Below are 22,584 nucleotides of genomic sequence, written 5' to 3' on the forward strand. Positions count from 1 at the left end.
GTTTGATCTACTAGCAATATTCTAGTATTAATTTATGGCTAGCCCTACAAGCTCATGTACGTAGACGTGAGTACACACGACGGCTGGAAAATCAATCAAACTGTGTGTGTGTGCTAGCTTCTTTAGTCTAGCTTTGCACCTGTACGTGTATAACTCTCTGGATGAATCGAACATATATAACACGTATCAAATTCCCTTGTACAAAATGAAAGTTGATCTTATCTTTTACTATGTACACTTGACTAAACCGAACACTGACTGATCTTATTCTTGTCCAATTTGTAGATGTCAGAACCAAATAAAGACATTGCTAATCAAGAATCTCAGAGCATAGTGGTGGTGACAGAGGGGAAGGAGAATGCTGAGAAGAATGGGCAGCAGCCGGATGCATCCGAGAATGCTAAGAAGGAAGTGGTGATGCCCAAGAAAAGGAAAGAGATGGAACCAAGATCAGAGGTCTGGGATAGTTTCACCAAGATCATAGAGGGAGATGTTTTGAAGAGGGGCAAGAACTACTGCAAACGTGAGCTTAAATGTGAATCAAAAATCAATGGTACATCTGCCCTAAACTCTCATTTAAAAATATGCAAGATGAATCCTAATAGGAACAGAGATGATAACCAGCCTACTTTACAAGCCACCCGAAATGAAGGGGATGGTAGCAAGTCCACACTTACTGCTTGGAGGTTTGATCCTGAAATGCTTAGGAAGGCTTTTGCTGAAATGATTATTACATATGAGCTCCCTTTTGCATTTTCTGAGAAAGAAGGGTTTAGAAAGTTTATGTCCAAGGCATGCCCACGTTTTAATGTGCCATCTAAGAGAACAACTACTAGAGAAGTTGTTAGCATGTTCAATGTGCAGAAACATAAGCTGAAAAAAATCTTTAAGGAAACATGTGAGAGAGTATGCCTCACCACTGACACATGGACTTCTGCCCAGAAACATAACTATATGTGTGTTACAGCACATTTCATTGATGGTGACTGGAAGCTACTGTTGGAATTATGCCCTAGAGGCAATAATAAATGTATAGTTATTATTATAATTCCTGTATCAAGATAATAGTTTATTATCCATGCTATAATTGTATTGAATGAAGACTCATTTACATGTGTGGATACATAGACAAAACACCGTCCCTAGCATGCCTCTAGTTGGCTAGCCAGTTGATCGATGATAGTCAGTGTCTTCTGATTATGAACAAGGTGTTGTTGCTTGATAACTGGATCACGTCATTGGAAGAATCACGTGATGGACTAGACCCAAACTAATAGACGTAGCATGTTGATCGTGTCATTTTGTTGCTACTGTTTTCTGCGTGTCAAGTATTTATTCCTATGACCATGAGATCATATAACTCACTGACACCGGAGGAATGCTTTGTGTGTATCAAACGTCGCAACGTAACTGGGTGACTATAAAGATGCTCTACAGGTATCTCCGAAGGTGTTAGTTGAGTTAGTATGGATCAAGACTGGGATTTGTCACTCCGTGTGACGGAGAGGTATCTCGGGGCCCACTCGGTAATACAACATCACACATAAGCCTTGCAAGCAATGTAACTTAGTGTAAGTTGCGGGATCTTGTATTACGGAACGAGTAAAGAGACTTGCCGGTAAACGAGATTGAAATAGGTATGCGGATACTGACGATCGAATCTCGGGCAAGTAACATACCGAAGGACAAAGGGAATGACATACGGGATTATACGAATCCTTGGCACTGAGGTTCAAACGATAAGATCTTCGTAGAATATGTAGGATCCAATATGGGCATCCAGGTCCCGCTATTGGATATTGACCGAGGAGTCTCTCGGGTCATGTCTACATAGTTCTCGAACCCGCAGGGTCTGCACACTTAAGGTTCGACGTTGTTTTATGCGTATTTGAGTTATATGGTTGGTTACCGAATGTTGTTCGGAGTCCCGGATGAGATCACGGACGTCACGAGGGTTTCCGGAATGGTCCGGAAACGAAGATTGATATATAGGATGACCTCATTTGATTACCGGAAGGTTTTCGGAGTTGCCGGGAATGTACCGGGAATGACGAATGGGTTCCGGGAGTTCACCGGAGGGGGGCAACCCACTCCGGGGAAGCCCATAGTTATTTGTGGGGGTCACACCAGCCCTTAGTGGGCTGGTGGGACAGCCCACCAAATCCTATGCGCCAAGGAAGAAAAATCAAAGGAAGAAAAAAAAAGAGGAAGAAGTGGGAAAGGGGAAGGACTCCCTCCCACCAAACCAAGTAGGACTCGGTTTGGGGGGGGAGAGTCCTCCCCCCTGGCTCGGACGACCCCTTGGGGTTCCCTTGGACCCCAAGGCAAGGTCCCCCTCCCTCCTCCTATATATATGGGGCTTTTAGGGCAGATTTGAGACGACTTTCTCACGGCTGCCCGACCACATACCTCCATAGTTTTTCCTCTAGATCGTGTTTCCGCGGAGCTCGGGCGGAGCCCTGCTGAGACAAGATCATCACCAACCTCCGGAGCGCCGTCACGCTGCCGGAGAACTCTTCTACCTCTCCGTCTCTCTTGCTGGATCAAGAAGGCCGAGATCATCGTCGAGCTGTACGTGTGCTGAACGCGGAGGTGCCGTCCGTTCGGTACTAGATCGTGGGACTGATCGCGGGATTGTTCGCGGGGCGGATCGAGGGACGTGAGGACGTTCCACTACATCAACCGCGATCTCTAACCGCTTCTGCTGTACGATCTACAAGGGTACGTAGATCACTCATCCCCTCTCGTATATGGACATCACCATGATAGGTCTTCGTGCGCGTAGGAAAATTTTTGTTTCCCATGCGACGTTCCCCAACAGTGGCATCATGAGCTAGGTTCATGCGTAGATGTCTTCTCGAGTAGAACACAAAAGGTTTTGTGGGCGGTGATGTGCGTTTTTCTGCCCTCCTTAGTCTTTTCTTGATTCCGCGGTATTGTTGGATTGAAGCGGCTTGGACCGACATTACTCGTACGCTTACGAGAGACTGGTTTCATCGTTACGAGTAACCCCCTTTGCTCAAAGATGACTGGCAAGTGACGGTTTCTCCAACTTTAGTTGAATCGGATTTGACCGAGGAGGTCCTTGGATGAGGTTAAATAGCAACTCATATATCTCCGTTGTGGTGTTTGCGTAAGTAAGATGCGATCCTACTAGATACCCTTGGTCACCACGTAAAACATGCAAGAACAAAATTAGAGGACGTCTAACTTGTTTTTGCAGGGTATGATTGTGATGTGATATGGCCAATGATGTGATGTGATATATTGGATGTATGAGATGATCATGTTGTAATAGAAATATCGACTTGCACGTCGATGGTACGGCAACCGGCAGGAGCCATAGGGTTGTCTTTATACTAACATATGTGCTTGCAGATGCGTTTACTATTTTGCTAGGATGTAGCTTTAGTAGTGATAGCATAAGTAGCACGACAACCCCGATGGCGACACATTGATGGAGATCATGATGATAGAGATCATGGTGTGGCGCCGGTGACAAGAAGATCGTGCCGGTGCATTGGTGATGGAGATCAAGAAGCACGTGATGATGGCCATATCATGTCACTTATGAATTGCATGTGATGTTAATCCTTTTATGCACCTTATTTTGCTTAGAACGACGGTAGCATTATGAGGTGATCTCTCACTAAAATTTCAAGACGAAATTGTGTTCTCCCCGACTGTGCACCGTTGCTACAGTTCGTCGTTTCGAGACACCACGTGATGATCGGGTGTGATAGACTCAACGTTCACATACAACGGGTGCAAAACAGTTGCGCACGCGGAACACTCGGGTTAAGCTTGACGAGCCTAGCATGTGCAGACATGGCCTCGAAACACATGAGACCGAAAGGTCGATCATGAATCATATAGATGATATGATTAGCATAGGGATGCTTACCACTGAAACTACTCCCGACTCACGTGATGATCGGACTTGGGATAGTGTAGGTGGATCATGAACCACTCAAATGACTAGAGAGATGTACTTTTTGAGTGGGAGTTTAGCATGTAATTTGATTAAGTTGAACTCTAATTATCTTGAACATAGTCTAAGTCCACTTTGAATATATTTGTGTTGTAGATCATGGCTCACGCAAGTGTCATCCTCAATTTTAATACGTTCCTAGAGAAAGCTAAGTTGAAAGATGATGGAAGCAACTTTGTAGACTGGGCTCGTAATCTTGAGCTAATCTTACAAGCTGGAAAGAAGGATTATGTCCTTAATGCTGCGCTAGGAGATGAACCACCCGCTACGGCTGATCAGGATGTTAAGAACGCTTGGTTAGCACGTAAGGAGGACTACTCAATAGTTCAATGTGCAGTCTTGCATGGCTTAGAACCGGGACTTCAACGTCGCTTTGAGCGTCATGGAGCATTTGAGATGTTCCAGGAGTTGAAGTTCATCTTTCAGAAGAACGCCCGGATCGAGAGGTATGAGACCTCCGATAAATTCTATGCTTGCAAGATGGAGGAAAACTCGTCTGTCAGTGAACATGTGCTCAAAATGTCTGGGTACTCAAACCGTCTAGCTGAACTGGGGATTGAACTCCCGCAAGAAGCTATCACTGACAGAATCCTCCAATCACTGCCGCCAAGTTATAAAAGCTTTGTGTTGAACTACAACATGCAAGGGATGAACAAGTCTCCCGGCGAGTTGTTTGCGATGCTAAAAGTCGCAGAGTCTGAACTCCGTAAAGAACATCAAGTGTTGATGGTGAGCAAGACCACTAGTTTCAAGAGAAACGGCAAAGGCAAGAAGGGCAATTCGAAGAAGAGCGGCAAGCCTGTTGCCAATCCGCCGAAGAAACCCAAGGCTGGACCTAAGCCTGAAACAGAGTGCTTCTATTGCAAGGGTATGGGTCACTGGAAGCGCAATTGCCCCAAGTATCTGGCAGATAAGAAGGCGGCCAAAGAAAAATCAGGTATATTTGATATACATGTTATTGATGTTTACTTAACCGGCTCTCGTAGTAGTGCCTGGGTATTCGATACCGGTTCTGTTGCTCATATTTGCAACTCGAAACAGGAAGTGCGGAATAGACGAAGGTTGGCGAAAGATGAAGTGACGATGCGCGTAGTTAATGGTTCCAAGGTTGATGCAATCGCCGTCGGCACAGTTTCACTTCAGCTACCATCAGGATTAGTGATGAACTTAAATCATTGTTATTTAGTGCCTGCGTTGAGCATGAGCATTATATCTGGATCTTGTTTATTGCGAGACGGTTACTCTTTTAAGTCAGAGAATAATGGTTGTTCTATTTCTATGAGTAACATCTTTTATGGTCATGCACCGAATGTGAGAGGATTGTTCATATTGAATCTTGATAGCGATACGCATATACATAACATTGAAACCAAAAGAGTTAGAGTAAACAATGATAGCGCCATATTTTTGTGGCACTGCCGCTTGGGTCATATTGGTGTAAAGCGCATGAAGAAACTCCATGCTGATGGAGTTTTGGAGTCACTTAACTTTGATTCACTTGACACGTGCGAACCATGCCTCATGGGCAAGATGACTAAAGACTCCGTTCTCCGGAACAATGGAGCGTGCAAGTGACTTGTTGGAAATCATACATACCGATGTGTGTGGTCCGATGAGCGTGGAGGCACGCGGCGGATATCGTTATTTTCTCACCTTCACTGACGATTTGAGTAGATATGGTTATGTCTACTTAATGAAGCACAAGTCTGAGACATTTGAAAAGTTCAAACAATTTCAGAGTGAAGTAGAAAATCATCGTAACGAGAAGATCAAGTTCCTACGGTCTGATCGTGGGGGTGAATATCTGAGTTTCGAGTTTGGTACTCACTTAAGACAATGTGGAATTGTTTCGCAGTTAACACCGCCTGGAACACCACAGCGTAATGGTGTGTCCGAACGTCGTAATCGTACTTTGTTAGAAATGGTGCGATCTATGATGTCTCTTACTGATTTGCCGTTATCGTTTTGGGGCTATGCATTAGAAACAGCTGCATTCACTTTAAATAGGGCACCATCGAAATCCGTTGAGACGACACCATACGAACTGTGGTATGGCAAAAGGCCAAAGTTGTCATTTCTTAAAGTTTGGGGATGTGATGCTTATGTCAAAAAGCTTCAGCCTGAAAAGCTGGAACCCAAAGCGGAAAAGTGCGTCTTCATAGGCTACCCAAAAGAGACAGTTGGGTACACCTTCTATCTCAAATCCGAGGGCAAAGTGTTTGTTGCTAAGAACGGAACTTTTCTCGAGAAGGAGTTTCTCTCGAGAGAATTGAGTGGGAGGAAGATAGAACTTGACGAGGTTGTCGAACCTCTCATCCCTCTGGATGGTGGCGCAGGGCAAGGGGAAACCCCTGTGATTGCGACGCCGGTTGAGGAGGAAGTTAATGATGATGATCATGAAACTCCAGTTCAAGTTTCTGTTGAACCACGCAGGTCGACGAGATCACGCGCTGCTCCAGAGTGGTACGGTAATCCCATCTTGACAATCATGTTGTTAGACAACAATGAACCTGCAAATTATGAAGAAGCAATGGTGGGCCCAGATTCCAACAAATGGCTAGAAGCCATGAAATCCGAGATAGGATCCATGTATGAGAACAAAGTATGGACTTTGGAGATACTACCTGAGGGCCGCAAGGCTATTCAGAACAAATGGATCTTTAAGAAGAAGACGGACGCTGACGGTAATGTGACCGTTTATAAAGCTCGACTTGTGGCAAAGGGTTTTTCACAAGTTCCAGGAATTGACTATGATGAGACTTTCTCTCCCGTAGCGATGCTTAAATCCGTCAGAATCATGTTAGCAATAGCTGCATTTTTCGATTATGAAATTTGGCAGATGGATGTCAAAACGGCGTTCCTTAACGGTTTCCTTAAGGAAGAGTTGTATATGATGCAACCCGAAGGTTTTGTCGATCCTAAAAATGCTGACAAGGTGTGCAAGCTCCAGCGATCCATTTATGGACTGGTGCAAGCATCTCGGAGTTGGAACAAACGCTTTGATGAGGTGATCAAAGCATTTGGGTTTATACAAGTGGTTGGAGAATCTTGTATTTACAAGAAAGTGAGTGGGAGCTCTGTGGCGTTTCTAATATTATATGTGGATGACATATTACTGATTGGAAACAACGTAGAGCTTTTGGAGAGCATAAAAGGTTACTTGAATAAAAGTTTCTCTATGAAGGACCTAGGAGAAGCTGCTTACATTCTAGGCATTAAGATCTATAGGGATAGATCAAAACGCCTGATAGGACTTTCACAAAGCACATACCTTGATAAAGTTTTGAAGAGGTTCAAAATGGAACAGTCCAAGAAAGGGTTCTTGCCAGTGTTACAAGGTACGATATTGAGTAAGACTCAGTGCCCAGCAACTGATGAAGATAGAGAGCATATGCGCTCCGTCCCCTATGCTTCAGCCATAGGCTCTATCATGTATGCGATGCTGTGCACTAGACCGGATGTTAGCCTGGCCATAAGTATGGCAGGCAGGTTCCAGAGTAATCCAGGAGTGGATCACTGGACAGCGGTCAAGAATATCCTAAAGTACCTGAAAAGGACTAAGGAGATGTTTCTCGTGTATGGAGGTGACGAAGAGCTCGCCGTAAAAGGTTACGTCGATGCAAGCTTTGACACAGATCCGGACGACTCTAAGTCGCAAACCGGATACGTATTTATTCTTAATGGGGGTGCAGTAAGCTGGTGCAGTTCCAAGCAAAGCGTCGTAGCAGATTCTACATGTGAAGCGGAATACATGGCTGCCTCGGAGGCGGCTAAGGAGGGTGTCTGGATGAAGCAGTTCATGACGGATCTTGGAGTGGTGCCAAGTGCACTGGATCCAATAACCTTGTTCTGTGACAACACTGGTGCCATTGCCTTAGCAAAGGAACCAAGGTTTCACAAGAAGACCAGACACATCAAACGACGCTTCAACCTCATCCGCGACTACGTCGAGGAGGAGGACGTAAATATATGCAAAGTGCACACGGATCTGAATGTAGCAGACCCGCTGACTAAGCCTCTTCCACGGCCAAAACATGATCGACACCAGAACTGTATGGGTGTTAGATTTATTACAATGTAATTCACATGGTGATGTGAGGGCTAGATTATTGACTCTAGTGCAAGTGGGAGACTGTTGGAATTATGCCCTAGAGGCAATAATAAATGTATAGTTATTATTATAATTCCTGTATCAAGATAATAGTTTATTATCCATGCTATAATTGTATTGAATGAAGACTCATTTACATGTGTGGATACATAGACAAAACACCGTCCCTAGCATGCCTCTAGTTGGCTAGCCAGTTGATCGATGATAGTCAGTGTCTTCTGATTATGAACAAGGTGTTGTTGCTTGATAACTGGATCACGTCATTGGGAGAATCACGTGATGGACTAGACCTAAACTAATAGACGTAGCATGTTGATCGTGTCATTTTGTTGCTACTGTTTTCTGCGTGTCAAGTATTTATTCCTATGACCATGAGATCATATAACTCACTGACACCGGAGGAATGCTTTTTGTGTATCAAACGTCGCAACGTAACTGGGTGACTATAAAGATGCTCTACAGGTATCTCCGAAGGTGTTAGTTGAGTTAGTATGGATCAAGACTGGGATTTGTCACTCCGTGTGACGGAGAGGTATCTCGGGGCCCACTCGGTAATACAACATCACACATAAGCCTTGCAAGCAATGTAACTTAGTGTAAGTTGCGGGATCTTGTATTACGGAACGAGTAAAGAGACTTGCCGGTAAACGAGATTGAAATAGGTATGCGGATACTGACGATCGAATCTCGGGCAAGTAACATACCGAAGGACAAAGGGAATGACATACGGGATTATACGAATCCTTGGCACTGAGGTTCAAACGATAAGATCTTCGTAGAATATGTAGGATCCAATATGGGCATCCAGGTCCCGCTATTGGATATTGACCGAGGAGTCTCTCGGGTCATGTCTACATAGTTCTCGAACCCGCAGGGTCTGCACACTTAAGGTTCGACGTTGTTTTATGCGTATTTGAGTTATATGGTTGGTTACCGAATGTTGTTCGGAGTCCCGGATGAGATCACGGACGTCACGAGGGTTTCCGGAATGGTCCGGAAACGAAGATTGATATATAGGATGACCTCATTTGATTACCGGAAGGTTTTCGGAGTTGCCGGGAATGTACCGGGAATGACGAATGGGTTCCGGGAGTTCACCGGAGGGGGGCAACCCACTCCGGGGAAGCCCATAGTTATTTGTGGGGGTCACACCAGCCCTTAGTGGGCTGGTGGGACAGCCCACCAAATCCTATGCGCCAAGGAAGAAAAATCAAAGGAAGAAAAAAAAAGAGGAAGAAGTGGGAAAGGGGAAGGACTCCCTCCCACCAAACCAAGTAGGACTCGGTTTGGGGGGGGAGAGTCCTCCCCCCTGGCTCGGCCGACCCCTTGGGGTTCCCTTGGACCCCAAGGCAAGGTCCCCCTCCCTCCTCCTATATATATGGGGCTTTTAGGGCAGATTTGAGACGACTTTCTCACGGCTGCCCGACCACATACCTCCATAGTTTTTCCTCTAGATCGTGTTTCCGCGGAGCTCGGGCGGAGCCCTGCTGAGACAAGATCATCACCAACCTCCGGAGCGCCGTCACGCTGCCGGAGAACTCTTCTACCTCTCCGTCTCTCTTGCTGGATCAAGAAGGCCGAGATCATCGTCGAGCTGTACGTGTGCTGAACGCGGAGGTGCCGTCCGTTCGGTACTAGATCGTGGGACTGATCGCGGGATTGTTCGCGGGGCGGATCGAGGGACGTGAGGACGTTCCACTACATCAACCGCGATCTCTAACCGCTTCTGCTGTACGATCTACAAGGGTACGTAGATCACTCATCCCCTCTCGTATATGGACATCACCATGATAGGTCTTCGTGCGCGTAGGAAATTTTTTGTTTCCCATGCGACGTTCCCCAACAGTGGCATCATGAGCTAGGTTCATGCGTAGATGTCTTCTCGAGTAGAACACAAAAGGTTTTGTGGGCGGTGATGTGCGTTTTGCTGCCCTCCTTAGTCTTTTCTTGATTCCGCGGTATTGTTGGATTGAAGCGGCTTGGACCGACATTACTCGTACGCTTACGAGAGACTGGTTTCATCGTTACGAGTAACCCCCTTTGCTCAAAGATGACTGGCAAGTGACGGTTTCTCCAACTTTAGTTGAATCGGATTTGACCGAGGAGGTCCTTGGATGAGGTTAAATAGCAACTCATATATCTCCGTTGTGGTGTTTGCGTAAGTAAGATGCGATCCTACTAGATACCCTTGGTCACCACGTAAAACATGCAAGAACAAAATTAGAGGACGTCTAACTTGTTTTTGCAGGGTATGATTGTGATGTGATATGGCCAATGATGTGATGTGATATATTGGATGTATGAGATGATCATGTTGTAATAGAAATATCGACTTGCACGTCGATGGTACGGCAACCGGCAGGAGCCATAGGGTTGTCTTTATACTAACATATGTGCTTGCAGATGCGTTTACTATTTTGCTAGGATGTAGCTTTAGTAGTGATAGCATAAGTAGCACGACAACCCCGATGGCGACACATTGATGGAGATCATGATGATAGAGATCATGGTGTGGCGCCGGTGACAAGAAGATCGTGCCGGTGCATTGGTGATGGAGATCAAGAAGCACGTGATGATGGCCATATCATGTCACTTATGAATTGCATGTGATGTTAATCCTTTTATGCACCTTATTTTGCTTAGAACGACGGTAGCATTATGAGGTGATCTCTCACTAAAATTTCAAGACGAAATTGTGTTCTCCCCGACTGTGCACCGTTGCTACAGTTCGTCGTTTCGAGACACCACGTGATGATCGGGTGTGATAGACTCAACGTTCACATACAACGGGTGCAAAACAGTTGCGCACGCGGAACACTCGGGTTAAGCTTGACGAGCCTAGCATGTGCAGACATGGCCTCGAAACACATGAGACCGAAAGGTCGATCATGAATCATATAGATGATATGATTAGCATAGGGATGCTTACCACTGAAACTACTCCCGACTCACGTGATGATCGGACTTGGGATAGTGTAGGTGGATCATGAACCACTCAAATGACTAGAGAGATGTACTTTTTGAGTGGGAGTTTAGCATGTAATTTGATTAAGTTGAACTCTAATTATCTTGAACATAGTCTAAGTCCACTTTGAATATATTTGTGTTGTAGATCATGGCTCACGCAAGTGTCATCCTCAATTTTAATACGTTCCTAGAGAAAGCTAAGTTGAAAGATGATGGAAGCAACTTTGTAGACTGGGCTCGTAATCTTGAGCTAATCTTACAAGCTGGAAAGAAGGATTATGTCCTTAATGCTGCGCTAGGAGATGAACCACCCGCTACGGCTGATCAGGATGTTAAGAACGCTTGGTTAGCACGTAAGGAGGACTACTCAATAGTTCAATGTGCAGTCTTGCATGGCTTAGAACCGGGACTTCAACGTCGCTTTGAGCGTCATGGAGCATTTGAGATGTTCCAGGAGTTGAAGTTCATCTTTCAGAAGAACGCCCGGATCGAGAGGTATGAGACCTCCGATAAATTCTATGCTTGCAAGATGGAGGAAAACTCGTCTGTCAGTGAACATGTGCTCAAAATGTCTGGGTACTCAAACCGTCTAGCTGAACTGGGGATTGAACTCCCGCAAGAAGCTATCACTGACAGAATCCTCCAATCACTGCCGCCAAGTTATAAAAGCTTTGTGTTGAACTACAACATGCAAGGGATGAACAAGTCTCCCGGCGAGTTGTTTGCGATGCTAAAAGTCGCAGAGTCTGAACTCCGTAAAGAACATCAAGTGTTGATGGTGAGCAAGACCACTAGTTTCAAGAGAAACGGCAAAGGCAAGAAGGGCAATTCGAAGAAGAGCGGCAAGCCTGTTGCCAATCCGCCGAAGAAACCCAAGGCTGGACCTAAGCCTGAAACAGAGTGCTTCTATTGCAAGGGTATGGGTCACTGGAAGCGCAATTGCCCCAAGTATCTGGCAGATAAGAAGGCGGCCAAAGAAAAATCAGGTATATTTGATATACATGTTATTGATGTTTACTTAACCGGCTCTCGTAGTAGTGCCTGGGTATTCGATACCGGTTCTGTTGCTCATATTTGCAACTCGAAACAGGAAGTGCGGAATAGACGAAGGTTGGCGAAAGATGAAGTGACGATGCGCGTAGTTAATGGTTCCAAGGTTGATGCAATCGCCGTCGGCACAGTTTCACTTCAGCTACCATCAGGATTAGTGATGAACTTAAATCATTGTTATTTAGTGCCTGCGTTGAGCATGAGCATTATATCTGGATCTTGTTTATTGCGAGACGGTTACTCTTTTAAGTCAGAGAATAATGGTTGTTCTATTTCTATGAGTAACATCTTTTATGGTCATGCACCGAATGTGAGAGGATTGTTCATATTGAATCTTGATAGCGATACGCATATACATAACATTGAAACCAAAAGAGTTAGAGTAAACAATGATAGCGCCATATTTTTGTGGCACTGCCGCTTGGGTCATATTGGTGTAAAGCGCATGAAGAAACTCCATGCTGATGGAGTTTTGGAGTCACTTAACTTTGATTCACTTGACACGTGCGAACCATGCCTCATGGGCAAGATGACTAAAGACTCCGTTCTCCGGAACAATGGAGCGTGCAAGTGACTTGTTGGAAATCATACATACCGATGTGTGTGGTCCGATGAGCGTGGAGGCACGCGGCGGATATCGTTATTTTCTCACCTTCACTGACGATTTGAGTAGATATGGTTATGTCTACTTAATGAAGCACAAGTCTGAGACATTTGAAAAGTTCAAACAATTTCAGAGTGAAGTAGAAAATCATCGTAACGAGAAGATCAAGTTCCTACGGTCTGATCGTGGGGGTGAATATCTGAGTTTCGAGTTTGGTACTCACTTAAGACAATGTGGAATTGTTTCGCAGTTAACACCGCCTGGAACACCATAGCGTAATGGTGTGTCCGAACGTCGTAATCGTACTTTGTTAGAAATGGTGCGATCTATGATGTCTCTTACTGATTTGCCGTTATCGTTTTGGGGCTATGCATTAGAAACAGCTGCATTCACTTTAAATAGGGCACCATCGAAATCCGTTGAGACGACACCATACGAACTGTGGTATGGCAAAAGGCCAAAGTTGTCATTTCTTAAAGTTTGGGGATGTGATGCTTATGTCAAAAAGCTTCAGCCTGAAAAGCTGGAACCCAAAGCGGAAAAGTGCGTCTTCATAGGCTACCCAAAAGAGACAGTTGGGTACACCTTCTATCTCAAATCCGAGGGCAAAGTGTTTGTTGCTAAGAACGGAACTTTTCTCGAGAAGGAGTTTCTCTCGAGAGAATTGAGTGGGAGGAAGATAGAACTTGACGAGGTTGTCGAACCTCTCATCCCTCTGGATGGTGGCGCAGGGCAAGGGGAAACCCCTGTGATTGCGACGCCGGTTGAGGAGGAAGTTAATGATGATGATCATGAAACTCCAGTTCAAGTTTCTGTTGAACCACGCAGGTCGACGAGATCACGCGCTGCTCCAGAGTGGTACGGTAATCCCATCTTGACAATCATGTTGTTAGACAACAATGAACCTGCAAATTATGAAGAAGCAATGGTGGGCCCAGATTCCAACAAATGGCTAGAAGCCATGAAATCCGAGATAGGATCCATGTATGAGAACAAAGTATGGACTTTGGAGATACTACCTGAGGGCCGCAAGGCTATTCAGAACAAATGGATCTTTAAGAAGAAGACGGACGCTGACGGTAATGTGACCGTTTATAAAGCTCGACTTGTGGCAAAGGGTTTTTCACAAGTTCCAGGAATTGACTATGATGAGACTTTCTCTCCCGTAGCGATGCTTAAATCCGTCAGAATCATGTTAGCAATAGCTGCATTTTTCGATTATGAAATTTGGCAGATGGATGTCAAAACGGCGTTCCTTAACGGTTTCCTTAAGGAAGAGTTGTATATGATGCAACCCGAAGGTTTTGTCGATCCTAAAAATGCTGACAAGGTGTGCAAGCTCCAGCGATCCATTTATGGACTGGTGCAAGCATCTCGGAGTTGGAACAAACGCTTTGATGAGGTGATCAAAGCATTTGGGTTTATACAAGTGGTTGGAGAATCTTGTATTTACAAGAAAGTGAGTGGGAGCTCTGTGGCGTTTCTAATATTATATGTGGATGACATATTACTGATTGGAAACAACGTAGAGCTTTTGGAGAGCATAAAAGGTTACTTGAATAAAAGTTTCTCTATGAAGGACCTAGGAGAAGCTGCTTACATTCTAGGCATTAAGATCTATAGGGATAGATCAAAACGCCTGATAGGACTTTCACAAAGCACATACCTTGATAAAGTTTTGAAGAGGTTCAAAATGGAACAGTCCAAGAAAGGGTTCTTGCCAGTGTTACAAGGTACGATATTGAGTAAGACTCAGTGCCCAGCAACTGATGAAGATAGAGAGCATATGCGCTCCGTCCCCTATGCTTCAGCCATAGGCTCTATCATGTATGCGATGCTGTGCACTAGACCGGATGTTAGCCTGGCCATAAGTATGGCAGGCAGGTTCCAGAGTAATCCAGGAGTGGATCACTGGACAGCGGTCAAGAATATCCTAAAGTACCTGAAAAGGACTAAGGAGATGTTTCTCGTGTATGGAGGTGACGAAGAGCTCGCCGTAAAAGGTTACGTCGATGCAAGCTTTGACACAGATCCGGACGACTCTAAGTCGCAAACCGGATACGTATTTATTCTTAATGGGGGTGCAGTAAGCTGGTGCAGTTCCAAGCAAAGCGTCGTAGCAGATTCTACATGTGAAGCGGAATACATGGCTGCCTCGGAGGCGGCTAAGGAGGGTGTCTGGATGAAGCAGTTCATGACGGATCTTGGAGTGGTGCCAAGTGCACTGGATCCAATAACCTTGTTCTGTGACAACACTGGTGCCATTGCCTTAGCAAAGGAACCAAGGTTTCACAAGAAGACCAGACACATCAAACGACGCTTCAACCTCATCCGCGACTACGTCGAGGAGGAGGACGTAAATATATGCAAAGTGCACACGGATCTGAATGTAGCAGACCCGCTGACTAAGCCTCTTCCACGGCCAAAACATGATCGACACCAGAACTGTATGGGTGTTAGATTTATTACAATGTAATTCACATGGTGATGTGAGGGCTAGATTATTGACTCTAGTGCAAGTGGGAGACTGTTGGAATTATGCCCTAGAGGCAATAATAAATGTATAGTTATTATTATAATTCCTGTATCAAGATAATAGTTTATTATCCATGCTATAATTGTATTGAATGAAGACTCATTTACATGTGTGGATACATAGACAAAACACCGTCCCTAGCATGCCTCTAGTTGGCTAGCCAGTTGATCGATGATAGTCAGTGTCTTCTGATTATGAACAAGGTGTTGTTGCTTGATAACTGGATCACGTCATTGGGAGAATCACGTGATGGACTAGACCTAAACTAATAGACGTAGCATGTTGATCGTGTCATTTTGTTGCTACTGTTTTCTGCGTGTCAAGTATTTATTCCTATGACCATGAGATCATATAACTCACTGACACCGGAGGAATGCTTTTTGTGTATCAAACGTCGCAACGTAACTGGGTGACTATAAAGATGCTCTACAGGTATCTCCGAAGGTGTTAGTTGAGTTAGTATGGATCAAGACTGGGATTTGTCACTCCGTGTGACGGAGAGGTATCTCGGGGCCCACTCGGTAATACAACATCACACATAAGCCTTGCAAGCAATGTAACTTAGTGTAAGTTGCGGGATCTTGTATTACGGAACGAGTAAAGAGACTTGCCGGTAAACGAGATTGAAATAGGTATGCGGATACTGACGATCGAATCTCGGGCAAGTAACATACCGAAGGACAAAGGGAATGACATACGGGATTATACGAATCCTTGGCACTGAGGTTCAAACGATAAGATCTTCGTAGAATATGTAGGATCCAATATGGGCATCCAGGTCCCGCTATTGGATATTGACCGAGGAGTCTCTCGGGTCATGTCTACATAGTTCTCGAACCCGCAGGGTCTGCACACTTAAGGTTCGACGTTGTTTTATGCGTATTTGAGTTATATGGTTGGTTACCGAATGTTGTTCGGAGTCCCGGATGAGATCACGGACGTCACGAGGGTTTCCGGAATGGTCCGGAAACGAAGATTGATATATAGGATGACCTCATTTGATTACCGGAAGGTTTTCGGAGTTGCCGGGAATGTACCGGGAATGACGAATGGGTTCCGGGAGTTCACCGGAGGGGGGCAACCCACTCCGGGGAAGCCCATAGTTATTTGTGGGGGTCACACCAGCCCTTAGTGGGCTGGTGGGACAGCCCACCAAATCCTATGCGCCAAGGAAGAAAAATCAAAGGAAGAAAAAAAAAGAGGAAGAAGTGGGAAAGGGGAAGGACTCCCTCCCACCAAACCAAGTAGGACTCGGTTTGGGGGGGGAGAGTCCTCCCCCCTGGCTCGGCCGACCCCTTGGGGTTCCCTTGGACCCCAAGGCAAGGTCCCCCTCCCTCCTCCTATATATATGGGGCTTTTAGGGCAGATTTGAGACGACTTTCTCACGGCTGCCCGACCACATACCTCCATAGTTTTTCCTCTAGATCGTGTTTCCGCGGAGCTCGGGCGGAGCCCTGCTGAGACAAGATCATCACCAACCTCCGGAGCGCCGTCACGCTGCCGGAGAACTCTTCTACCTCTCCGTCTCTCTTGCTGGATCAAGAAGGCCGAGATCATCGTCGAGCTGTACGTGTGCTGAACGCGGAGGTGCCGTCCGTTCGGTACTAGATCGTGGGACTGATCGCGGGATTGTTCGCGGGGCGGATCGAGGGACGTGAGGACGTTCCACTACATCAACCACGATCTCTAATCGCTTCTGCTGTACGATCTACAAGGGTACGTAGATCACTCATCCCCTCTCGTAGATGGACATCACCATGATAGGTCTTCGTGCGCGTAGGAAATTTTTTGTTTCCCATGCGACGTTCCCCAACAGCTACACAAGAAGATCATTGGGTTTTTCTTAGTAAAGGGCCATAGGGGGGAAGACATTGGGAAGGACTTGGAGAGATGCTTGGTAGATTGGGGGCTTGGTAAAGTTTTCACAATAACTGTTGACAATGCTTCTGCTAATGATGGTGCTATAAATTATATCAGGAGGATTACGAATAATGCCAAAACTAGTATTGCTGAAGGGAAGTATCTTCACATGAGATGTGCTGCACATATTATAAACTTGGTGGTTACTGATGGACTAAAGGAAATCAACTTTTCAGTGGCACGTGTGCGAGCTGCTGTAAAGTTTGTGAATAACTCCCCTGCTAGAATTACAAGGTTTAAGAAATGTGTGGAACTAGAGAAGGTTAAAAGTAAAGCTTTCCTATCATTGGATGTACCTACTAGATGGAACTCAACATACCTTATGTTGAGAGCTGCAGCAACGTATGAGCAGGTTTTCTATAGGTATGCTGATGATGACCCATACTATGCACTTGATTTAAATGGTGAGAAAGGTCCTGGAGTTCCAGAAGCCGCAGATTGGGATAATGCAAGAAAGATGACAGAATTTTTGGAACACTTCTACAAGCTTACTGTTCGTGTTTCCGCATCACTACACTGTACAGCTCACATATTTTTTCATGAGATAGCTGATGTTATCATCTTGCTGTAGCAATGGTGTGAAAGCGAAGATTCTTTGCGTAGGGACATGGCTAAAAGGATGATAGCTAAGTACAATAAATATTGGGGGGGGGATCATAAAAGCTTCAACATCCTTATTTTTATTGCGGTTTCTCTTGATCCAAGGTACAAGTTGTCAAGTTACATAAAGATTGCTATTGTGGAGATGTTTGGTGAGACCCAAGGGCAAGTAGTTTGGACTGAAATAAGGAAGACACTTCGTGAGTTATTTGAAGAATATGGAAAGAAATATGCTTCGAGTGATGAGGTGCAGCCCTCCAACGTAGCACAAGAACGTGAAGTCCATGGCACAAGTTTGATGAGGTCCTTGATTGCTCAAAAGATGAGGACGAGAACTTGCGGAATTACTGCTAGTAAATCTGAACTTGAGAAGTACCTTTCCGAGGAGAATGAACAAGATGGCAGCAAGTTTGACATTCTTTTGTGGTGGAAGGTCAATTCTTCTAGATTCCCAGTATTGTCACACTTGGCCCGTGATGTTTTAGCAATTCCTATATCTTCGGTTGCATCGGAGTCGGCCTTCAGCACTGGTGGTCGTATTTTAGATCAATTCAGGAGCTCCCTAACTCCATTCATGGTTCAAGCACTTGTGTGCACACAAGATTGGTTGAGACAGTCTATTTCTATAAATGACGAGGAGGACACTGCAGAATTAACTAAGCTAGAGGAAGGTAAGTCGATAATTTACTTGAGTTATTTTTCTTTAATTTATCCCATGTCACTTGTTAATTAAATAATTTTTATTTATATTTTCAGCATTACTTGAAGAAATTAATATTTCTAACAACAGCTCCAATAAGGTTTATTCGACCATCGTGAATGATTCTACTTCCTAAATATGGTGCGGTTCCTTACTAACTTTACTACCTACTAGTTACAGCTTATCAGGTTCAAAAATATACATCTTTTTCATGTAGTTGCAACTGAGGTGTGCTGACAAATTTATTGTACAAAATCCTCAGATGTTTGTTTCCGGCAAGCTTGTCGTATGGAGCCATGGAAGTAGTACTGCAGATCCGAGAGCTCGAAGCCTTGTTCGTGTGATGAAGTCCCATTTATTCACGTTTCTATCACCAGTCATCTATTTCACAGCCTTTCATTTGATTTCCCTCCACTTGTGTGTGAGAAAATAAGAATTATGCTATTTGCTTTTGCTGCTACATAAGCGAGACTATTTTTTATACGTTCCTACGTGAGACTTTGTTCACTATTTGTTATACATCCCGGCTTTGATAGGTTCATGTATTTAGGTTTTCCGGTTAACCGAATAAACCAAACCGATATATTTTGGTTAATATGGTTCGGTTGCTAATTTCTGTATGATTATTTTGGTGGCCATTTTAACAAAACCGAAATTATAAAACACCGAATAAACCGAACCGTATTAACCACATTAACCGAACGCCCAGCCGTAGCCGCGGCCGGGGGGGGCACTCCTCCCAGGCTTGTGAGCTCCCTGGGCCACCTCTGCCCTAGGACTTTCCCCTATAAATTCCCTAAAATCCCAGAAAAAATCAGGAGATCATCAAAAGTACTTTTCCGCCGCAGCAAGCTTCTGTCTCCGCAAGATCCATCTGGGGCACGTTCTGGTGCCCTGGCGGAGGGGGATTCAGATATGGAGGGCTTCTTCATCAACACCATGACCTCTCCGATGATGCGTGAGTAGTTCACCATAGACCTACGGGTCCATAGCTAGTAGCTAGATGGCTTCTTCTCTCTCTTATATCTTCAATACAAAGTTCTCCATGATCTTCATGGAGATCTATCCGATGTAATCTTCTTTTGCGGTGTGTTTATTGAGATCCGATGAATTGTGGATTTATGATCAGATTATCTATGAATCTTATTTGAGTTCCTTCTGATCTCTCTTATGGATGATTTCATATCCTTGTAATTCTCTTCGAGTTGTGGGTTTTGTCTGGCCAACTAGATCTATGATTCTTGCAATGGGAGAAGTGCTTGGTTTTGGGTTCATACCATGCGGTGACCTCACCCAGTGATAGAAGGGGTAGCGAGGCACGCATCGTGTTGTTGCCATCAAGGGTAAAAAGATGGGGTTTTCATCATTGGTTTGAGATTATCCCTCTACATTTACTCTGTTCGTCATGAACTCAATACACTAGATGCATGCTGGATAGCGGTTGATGTGTGGAGTAATAGTAGTAGATGCAGAAAGTATCGGTCTACTTGTCTCGGACGTGATGCCTATATGTATGATAATTGCCTTAGATATCGTCATGACTTTGCGCGGTTCTATCAATTGCTCGACAGTAATTTGTTCACCCACCGTAATATTTGCTATTTTGAGAGAAGCCTCTAGTGAACACTATGGCCCCCGGGTCTACTCCACACCATATTTTCAGCCTTACTCTTTTTCTTCGTTGCACTTTCCGCCTTCAGATCGCACTTTGCAATCAATCTTGAAGGGATTGACAACCCTTTTATAGCGTTGGGTGCAAGCTCTTTTGTGTTTGCGCAGGTACTCTGGACTTGACGGGATTCTCCTACTGGATTGATACCTTTGTTCTCAAACTGAGGGAAATACTTACTGCTCATGTGCTGCATCGCCCTTTCCTCTTCAAGGGAAAAACCAACGCAAGCTCAAGAGACGACGGAAGGATTTCTATCGCCGTAGCAACCACTATCCAGTGTTCCATACCAGGATCACTTTGGTACCTCCCTACCAAACTTATGGCATGGTTCACATCAGGTCTGGTACACAGCATGACATACATAAGAGAACCTACGGCTGAAGCATAGGAGATGGTACTCATCTTCTCTTTTTCCTCTGCCGTGGTCGGGCATTGAGTCTTACTCAATCTCGTACCTTGCAATACAGGCAAGAACCCCTTCTTTGACTTATCCATATTGAACTTCGTCAATATCTTGTCAAGGTATGTACTTTGTGAAAGTCCTATGAGGCCTCTTGATCTATCTCTATAGATCTTGATGCCTAATATGTATGCAGCTTCTCCAAGGTCCTTCATTGAAAAACTTTTGTTCAAGTAGGCCTTTATGCTCTTCAATAACTCTATATCATTTCCGATCAACAATATGCCATCCACATATAGTACGAGAAACGCTACAGAGCTCCCACTCACTTTCTTGAAAATACAGGCTTCTCCATAAACCTGTATAAATCCAAACGCTTTAATCACCTCATTAAAGCGAATGTTCCAACTCCGAGATGCTTGTACCAGCCCATAGATGGAGCGTTGGAGCTTGCATACTTTGTTAGCACCCTTAGGATCGATAAACCTTCCGGTTGCATCATATACTCCCTCCGTCCCAAAATAAGTGACTCAAAAGTCACTCAGCTTTGCACTAAAATAGTGTAAAATTGAGTCATTTCTGAGTCACTTATTTTGGGACGGAGGGAGTACAACTCTTCCTTAAGATATCCATTAAGGAATGCTGTTTTGACGTCCATTTGGCAAATTTCATAATCATGAAATGCGACAATTGCTAACATGATTCGGACTGACTTCAGCTTTGCTACAGGAGAGAAAGTCTCATCGTACTCAATTCCTTGAAATTGTCGAAAACCCTTTGCGACAAGTCGAGCTTTGTAGACGGTCACATTACCGTCCGTGTCAGTCCTCTTCTTAAAGATTCATTTATTTTCTATGGCTCGCCGATCATCGGGCAAGTCCACCAAAGTCCACACTTTGTTCTCATACATGGATCCTATCTTGGATTTCATGGCTTCAAGCCATTTGTTGGAATCCGGACCCACCATCGCTTCTTCATAGTTCGAAGGTTCACTGTTGTCTAACAACATGATTTCCATGACAGGGTTGTCGTACCATTCTGGTGCGGAGCGTACCCTTGTCGACCTTTGAGGTTCAATAGCAACTTGATCCGAAGTGTCATGATCATCATCATTAACTTCATCTCTAGCCGGTGTAGGCGCCTTAGAAACATTTTCTTGCGCTACGCTACTCTCCGATTCGAGAGGAGGTATGATTACCTCATCAAGTTCTATTTTCCTCCCACTTACTTCTTCCGAGAGAAACTATTTCTCTAGAAAGGATCCGTTCTTAGCAACAAAGACTTTGCCTTCGGATCTAAGGTAGAAGGTATACCCAATAGTTTCTTTAGGGTATCCTATGAAGATGCATTTCTCCGCTTTGGGTTTGAGCTTTTCTGGTTGAAGTTTCTTCACATAGGCATCGCAGCCCCAAAATTTAAAAAATGACAGCTTAGGTTTCTTTCCAAACCATAATTCATACGGTGTCGTCTCAACGGATTTAAACGGTGCCCTATTTAAATTGAATGCTGTGGTTTCCAATGCATATCCCCAAAATGATAGCTATAAGTCGGTAAGAGACATCATAGATCGCACCATATCCAATAAAGTGCGATTACGACGTTCAGACACACCGTTACGCTGCGGTGTGCCAGGCGGCGTGAGTTGTGAAACAATTCCACATTTTCGTAGGTGTGTGCCAAACTCATGACTCAAATATTCTCCTCCGCGATCAGATCGTAGAAACTTTATTTTCTTGTCGCGTTGATTCTCCACCTCACTTTGAAACTCGTTGAACTTTTCAAAGGTTTCAGACTTGTGCTTCATTAAGTAGACATATCCATATCTAGTTAAATCATCAGTGAGGGTGAGAACGTAACGATAGCCACCGCGAGCTTCGACGCTCATTGGACCGCATACATTGGTATGTATTATTTCCAACAAGTTGGTTGCTCGCTCCATTATTCCGGAGAATGGAGTCTTGGTCATCTTGCCCATGATGCACGGTTCACATGTGTCAAATGATTCAAAATCAAGTGACTCTGGAAGTCCATCT

At 44.6% G+C, this 22,584-nt stretch overlaps 1 protein-coding gene across 1 annotated transcript in view; it reads left to right on the forward strand.

The window, feature by feature from the left end:
* The first annotated feature begins 285 nt into the window (after positions 1 to 285).
* Positions 286 to 22,584, forward strand: part of LOC123450923 (BTB/POZ and MATH domain-containing protein 2-like) — a 61,129-nt gene continuing 38,830 nt past the window's right edge. Inside the window, exon 1 of the mRNA XM_045127954.1 lies at positions 286 to 906. Coding sequence (XP_044983889.1) covers positions 286 to 906 — 621 coding nt within the window. The remainder of the gene's footprint in view (positions 907 to 22,584) is intronic.

This window comes from Hordeum vulgare, chromosome 4H (genome assembly GCF_904849725.1).
Source record: "Hordeum vulgare subsp. vulgare chromosome 4H, MorexV3_pseudomolecules_assembly, whole genome shotgun sequence".
NCBI lineage: Eukaryota > Viridiplantae > Streptophyta > Magnoliopsida > Poales > Poaceae > Hordeum > Hordeum vulgare.